Source organism: Mustela nivalis, assembly GCF_964662115.1.
Source record: "Mustela nivalis genome assembly, chromosome: 17".
NCBI lineage: Eukaryota > Metazoa > Chordata > Mammalia > Carnivora > Mustelidae > Mustela > Mustela nivalis.
The window spans coordinates 16675262-16682751 of record NC_139036.1 but is presented as its reverse complement, the minus strand read 5'-3'; the positions used below and the strand labels follow the sequence as shown (position 1 = coordinate 16682751).

Here is a 7490-nt window from a genome sequence, read left to right as displayed (position 1 = left end):
GGGGCTGTGCCCAGCAGAGCTTCAGGTAAGGGGTGGCATCACCCAGGACATCTACAGTGGATTGATGCAAGTTGTCTTCCATAAAAGGCTTGCAGGAAGCAGGCTCTTTAGAAAAGTTCAGAGCTCAGAGACTATGAGTGGATGTGTGCTAGAGAACATAACAGACCCGATTAGGTCCTAACTGGGAATGTCTTGATAAGGCTGGGACTTTGGTCCTGTGTCAGACAAGTTGAAGGGTTTGATTTTGCAAACTTTTAGTATTAGTGTTAGTGACCTTATTTATTGCCAAGGTTTCCATTGTTTGGTGGACATTGGATTATGCATACATTTCTTTTCTTCATCACAGGTATATGAGCTTATTCTGAGTTGGTGTAATGTACTCAACTCTCCTGTATCCCCCAGAGGGTAATGTTTTGCCCATGGTGAAGGAAATTCCCAGTCTGTACTTGAATGCCCTTTCCAAACTTACCTCATGTCAACCTCTGAAAGGCTTTCCCTAAGAGAAGCCTTCCCAGCGCCCCATGCATGTCCTTGTTCCTCAGGCTGTAGATGAAAGGGTTCATCATGGGGGTCACCACAGCATACATCACTGTGGCTACTGAGTCCTTCATGGAGTAGGTTTTGAGGGGCTGCAGATATACCATACAAAGTGTCCCATAGAAGAGGGAGACCACAGCCAAATGGGAAGCACAGGTGGAGAAGGCTTTGTACTTGCTAGAGGCTGAGGGTATTCGGAGGATGGCTCTGACAATCCAGACATAGGACATGATCATGAACCCTAGTGGGGCAAGGAAGATGAAAGATCCTGTAGCAATCAGCACTGTGTGATTGACTTGAGTGTTAGAACATGCCAGCCTCAGCAGGACATACATCTCACAGAAGATGTAGTGTATCTTCTGGGAACCGCAGAATGTCACCCTGGTCATGAGGAGGGTGTGGGTGAGGCCATAAAAAATAGAAAGTGCCCAACACAAGGTAAGGAGCAAAATGCAGAGCCCAGGGCTCATGACCGTGGTATAGTGGAGGGGGCGGCAGATGGCCACATAGCGGTCATATGCCATTGTGGCCAGGATGAGGTTGTCCAAGGCCACCAAGGAGACTAGGAAGTAGAGCTGTGTCAGACACCCCGCATAGGAGATGGCTTTGTTCTGAGACTGGAGGCTCACCAGCATCTTGGGGATTGTATTGGTGACGAAGAAGAGGTCAGTGAAGGAGAGGTTGGCCAGGAAGAAGTACATGGGTGTGTGCAGGCGGGGATCAAAGCTGATGGCCAGGATGATGAGCACATTTCCCACCACTGTGACCAGATACATGGACAGGAACATCCAGAACAGGACCTGCTGCTGCTCAGGAATGTCTGAGATCCCCAGGAGCAGAAACTCAGAGACTCCACTGTGATTGCTTCCATCCATTTCCTCAACTGTCTGAAACATCAGCACCAACATATGTTTATTAAATGTCCTCACTTGAATAAGGACATCCAAATAAGCAAAATCAACTGTTTTCTTAGCATTAAAAGTATCTTGGGCTAAATTTTATAATTTTTTTTGGATATAAGACAACGTAATAACATATAAAGGCATAACATGGAAAATTTTTATGCAACTCAGTCATTCCAGCAACTTCTAATCTAGTATACTCAATATGGAATAATGTCCATGTCTTATTTAAAATCATACCATCTTACAATTTTCTTGAAATGCTTAAAGACTCATATCGTATATTATGATTTTGTATAGATTTAAGTGATATTTAAAACAAGTGTATGCAGTATAAGAAATTGATTTTATACAATTGGACACGGGGGAAAGTAAAAGTATTAGAAAGGAAATGGAATAATTATCATTATTTGCTGAGAGGATGATCTATCTGGAAAACCTTTAACAATTGACTAAAATGACATTAGAAATAAAATGGGATTTGAAAACAATTTAAATCTGAGGTCTGACACTTTCTTTTAACCCCCCCAGCCAGTTACCTGAGCTTTTTTATATTCCATTTCTTTATGTGAAAAATGGGTCAGGGTGAGAATAAAATGAAGTAATAAAGAGCTGGTGGCCTGCAGTAAATACTCAAGAAATATTTATTGTTATGATTATTATTATATGTAAGAAATAATAAATACAAATAAGTTTAATATATTGTGAAAGGGATGCCTGGCTGGCCAGTCAGAAGTGTATGTGACTTGATTGCAGGGTCATGAATTCAAGCACCATGTTTGATGTAAAGATTACGTAAATTAAAAAAAGTTATATATATATTATACATATATATATAAAATAAATATATGTATCATATGTAATGTGAAACAATGCCATCCACATCACCAGCAAATAAATCTACATATTAAAATGTTAACATTCAGGCAAGATCTTCAAATTCTTCAAAGAAGCATGTAGTGGGAACTTGGTAAGTGGAAAAACATATTCTAAAGGTGTGTATTCTACTGAATTAATCTAAAATTTAAACTATGTGAAGTAAAACTTTGAAGAGGGTTTTTAAGAAAACATCTATGTTTAACTTCAAAGTAGTTGTGAAAATAAGCTAGAAAAATCTTGAAAAATATAAATATAAATATAAAGGGCTGTATACCAAACTATGTGGTACCAATGCTGGAATGAATGGATCAACCAAACAGAAAGAAACTTCAGGTTCAGACCAAAGACCATGTGGGACTGAGTTTATTAAAGTACTATATATAGTACTTTTGTGGTAGAAAACTGTTGTATTATTCAATAAGTGGCATTGAGACAATTGTCTTATTATTTTGGGGGTAATATGAGATCCATATTTTATTTCTTACCAAACACATTTCAAGCATACCAAAGATTAAAATAACATGTATTTTTCCCTTTCAAAAACCTGAAATAAAGCAAAATCTTAAAAATAAAAACAAACAATAAAAAGGAGGGCATATAAGTAAGTTAATTAGAATTCCATTGTGTGGAGATAAATAACAATGGTGCACATTTTGGTGTTTGGATTATTTGCAATGTGAAGGATGAAAAAGGCCAGGCTATAAAATCTGGGTCAAGAGCATTACAGAGAATTACATGTAGAAAGCACCTGAGCTGGAACTTCATTGTATGTAAGGAGTTACATATGGGTCAGTAGGGCTGGAGTGAAGAGAGTGGTGAGATGTAGGGTTGTGCAGGTAAGCAGGAGTCAGGTCATTCAGAACCTTGTTAGGGTTTTAAAATTTTATTCTAAGTGCAGTAAAAAGCCTTAGAAGTTAAAAAGTTAAAAAGCCTTAAAAGCAGAGGTTATATTTATTTAGCAACTATTCTTCTATTTGTATTTTACCAATAGTGTTTTAATAATTAGCTATGAATTTCCGTTTTTTAAAAAAGATTTGTTTATTTATTTATTTGACAGATTACAAGTAGGCAGAGAGGCAGGCAGACAGAGAGAGGAGGAAGCAGGAGGAAGCTCTCTGCCCGCTGAGCAGAGAGCCCGATTCAGGGCTCCATCCTAGGACCCCGGGATCATGACCTGAGCCGAAGGCAGAGGCTTTAACCCTCTGAGCCACCCAGGTGTCCCTGGATTTCCATTTTTAATCAAATACTTTTTCAGTGCCTATTACACTGAAAGCTCTGGTAATACTGAACCACATTTACATTTAAATTTACTTAAATTTAAAGTGAAAGAAAGCAAACATCATCACAAATTCTGCCTTGCAACCAACTGTAACATTTTGGTGAACATACCTTGAGGTTTTTGTTTCAGTTATCTTAGGCCTTCAACAGTGTGATGAGTAATTTTCTCCAAGGCAGTATTGTGATTTACTATATACTTTAAAAAAAGATTTTATTCATTTATTTGACTAGAGATCACAAGCAGGCAGAGAGGCAGGCAGAGGGAGAGGGGGAAGCAGGCTCCCCGCTGAGCAGTGAGCCCAGCATGGGGCTCAATCCCAGGAGCCCTGGGACCATGACCTGAGTCGAAGGCAGAGGCCAAACCCACTGACCCACCCAGGTGCCCCTACTATATACTTTTCTTGAATAACTTTATATTGCTGTCTACATGATTTTTTATTTAATCTTAAACTGAATTTCACTGTGTGGAGATAGGTAACTTCATATTTTGATGTTTTTATTATTTGAGATATGAAGGATGTTTCTCTTTCACTGATTTATCTGACTTAGAATGTCCTTTCCAATCTTAAAATTATGTCTCCCTTCATTTTATGAGAATATTCTTTCATTCTCTCCTTATTTTTTTTGGTACATTTTTTGGAATTTATATCTATACATTAACAATAAATTAACATTTCATTTTGGCAATGTTACTCCATCTCTTCGAAAAAACCCATAGTAAACCCCAACCTGTCTCTTTGAAAATGAATAGACAGATTATAGTAGTGTTTTGAATAGACTAAAAGAAGTCTAAAAGAAGAGTATTATTCCAAGTATTAAGGTGAATAATCCTTTTATGCAAAACACTTTATATAAAGAAAGAAAACTTAAAAAATTATTGAATGATACCAATAGCAGGAGGATATTGCCTCTGTCAAAAGAGAGTACTCCTCTATTAAGAAAATTTCCTTTTGGGTGAAAAATAAGATCATGAAATTTAAAAATATAATGGTAGGCAATCAACTTTTGGCATGACAATGTGAGGAGGTCCAATGACCCACTCCCCAGTGAAGGTTGTGAAAATATCAAAATAAAAGGATTTAAAACTGAGAAATTGTCCTAAGGGCAAGCAGCAAATGAAGAAATGTTCAATAACATCTTTGAAAATTCAGTAAGAAATATGGCAAATGAAAATATGGGAAAACAGCAACCTCTGAAAAACTAGAGTGGCTATACATTAGTCTTTAAACACAAAAGTAGATTTTAGAGATTAAAAATAAACTTTAATTTTTTAAGAAATAAATGAAGACATTTTATAGGTTAAAAGGGTAAATTGAACATCACACTTTCAGTAGTGGATTGAACAATTGAGCAGAAGAACAACAAGGGAATAGAGAACAATACTATATGTATATATTTTAAAGATTTATTATTTATTTGAGAGAGAGAGGAAGAGAGCAGGGGAATGGACAGAGGAAGACAGAGAAGTAGAGAATCTGAAGCAGAGTCTGACATGGGACTTGATCTTGCAACCCTGAAATCATGACCTAAGCCAAAACCAAGAGTTGGATGCTCAATTGACTGAGCAAGCCACCCAGGTGCGTCTTGAACAATAGTATAATCAGCTATACTTGACAGATATCTATAAAACACTCTGCCCAACAACAACAGGACAAGATTCTTTTCAAGGGCCATTAGAATATTCTCTAGGATAGACCATATGCTAGGACATAAAACAAACCTTAATAAATTTAAAAGGAAAAAATAACACAAAATATGTTCTCTAAGTGCAATGGAATGAAAATTAGAAATGAATAGCTGGAAAAATTTGAGAACATTCACATATTTGTGGAAATTAAAGAACACACTACAAAATAGCCAGTGGGTCAAAGAAAAAAAAAAAAACAACCAAAACAGAAGATACTTTGAGATGAATGAAAATGAAGATATAACATACCAAAATTTATGGGATGCAGCTAAAGCAGTGCTTAGAAGGAATACTTTTGTTGTAAATGCCTATATTAGGAAAGAAAGAAGATCTCAAATCAATAACTTAGTCTTACATGGTTAACCTGGTAATAGTCCCCAAATAGATCTACATATTCAAAGTAATTCCTTTTAGAGTCCTAGCTGACTTCTTTGCAGAAATTGGTACAAATTGATTCTAAAATTCATATGGAATTTCAAGGAACCAGAATAGCCAAAACAATCTTGAAAAGCAAGAACAAGAATTCACATTCTCCAATTTTAAAACTTATTACAAACAACAGTAATGAAGACAATCTGGTATTGGCACAAGGATAGGCATATAGATGAATGGAATAGAATTGAGAGTCCAGAAATAAGCCCATGTATCCATGCTCAACTGAGATTCTTAAGAAAAGATTTTATTTATTTGTCAGAGTGACAGAGAGAGTACAAGCAGGGCCAGCAGCAGGCAGAGTGGGCAGACGGAGAAGGAGGGTCCCAGCTGAGCAAGGAGCCTGATGCCAGACTTGATCCCTGGACCCTAGGATCCTGACCTGAGCCAAAGACAGTTGTTTAACCAACTGAGCCATCCAGGTGTCCCTATGGCTAACTAATTTTTGACAAGGGTATGCAGATTACACAGGAGGGAAAAGATAATTTCAACAAAAAGTGCTGGACCACTAGCCACATGCCAAAATTGGATTATCACACACTGTATATAAAAATTAATTTGACAAACTGTAAGAGAACCTTAACTCTAGGAAACAAACTGAGGGTTGCTGAACGGAGGTGGGTGGGGGAAAGAGATAATTGGGTGATGGGCATTAAGGAGGGCATTTGATGTAGTGAGCACTGGGTGTTATGTGCAACTGATGAATCGCTAAACTCTACCTCTGAAACTAATAATGCAGTGTATGTTAATTAAATTTAAATAAAATTAATATGAAATGGATCAATTTGAAATTGAATGTAAGAGCTAAAACTATTAAACTCTTAGAAGAAAATTTGGAGAAATTTGGTGATTTTGGATTTAGTGAAGGGTTCTAAGATGTGACAGCAAAAGCATGAGCAACAAGAGAAAAACTACATTCACAAGAGTGGCACTGATAGCAGGAAACAATGCAAAATTGTGAAAATTATGAAATAAAACTTGTGAAAATTTATGCCATATTTTATTTTCATAAAAGTAAAATACCTCTTACATCAAAACATTATAAAACGGTGGTAAAATACAAACAAATAAAAATGCCAAAAAGGAAAAATACTTGCCATATATGTGAGAGACAAAGGCTTAATATGCTAATAGAGGAATAACTATTTCAAGCTGGTAATAAAGTTGCCAATCCTCCTTGGAAAATAGCAACAGACATGGATGTGCAATTCAAAAAAGAAGGTCAAAGTCAAAAGCATATGCACATATGGCTTTATTACTTATCAAAAGATGGGATGAACAGGCAGTTTTATATCTGATGAAATAAATGATTATACTTTCTGGAGTGAAATCTGACATTTCATGTCAGAAGCTCTTAAAAAAGAGGTCTTCTGAGTAATCTCAGTGTTAGGGAGCAAATGTAGCTGTGGGAACTGTGAGTAACCTACAAGAGTATAGTAATTTGGAGCTCCAGTATACAGGTGAGGTGGGCATGGGGAGGCTCAGTGTTTAGTATATCTCAATGAAAACATTTGAATTCCCAGATGTTTGGTGTCCATGTTACAGTGACAGGAAAGTTTAAGTCATATGTTTAGGTCCAAATCTCAATTTGACATCTACGAGTGCCTTTTGAACAAACCATTACTCTTTACAGAGTATCTGACCAGATGACATGTGAGTTGTCACCTCTCCCTCCTGAACTCCCACCCTTGCTTGCCTCCTCATTTAGTCTATACAACAGCACTATTTGTTTTTTATTATCCCATTTTATAGACGAGGTGATTGAGAGTTGGGAG

The 7490-nt window shown here is 36.8% G+C and overlaps 1 protein-coding gene across 1 annotated transcript; it reads right to left on the bottom strand.

Moving 5' to 3' along the window:
• Nucleotides 1-297: 297 nt before the first annotated feature.
• Nucleotides 298-1445, bottom strand: LOC309851097 (olfactory receptor 1D2-like; the record flags this gene model as incomplete). Its single annotated transcript, XM_082705865.1, has 1 exon — nucleotides 298-1445. The coding sequence occupies one exon, from the start codon at nucleotides 1443-1445 to the stop codon at nucleotides 471-473; it is 975 nt and encodes a 324-aa protein (XP_082561991.1). The 3' UTR covers nucleotides 298-470.
• Between the last annotated feature and the right edge of the window lie 6045 nt (nucleotides 1446-7490).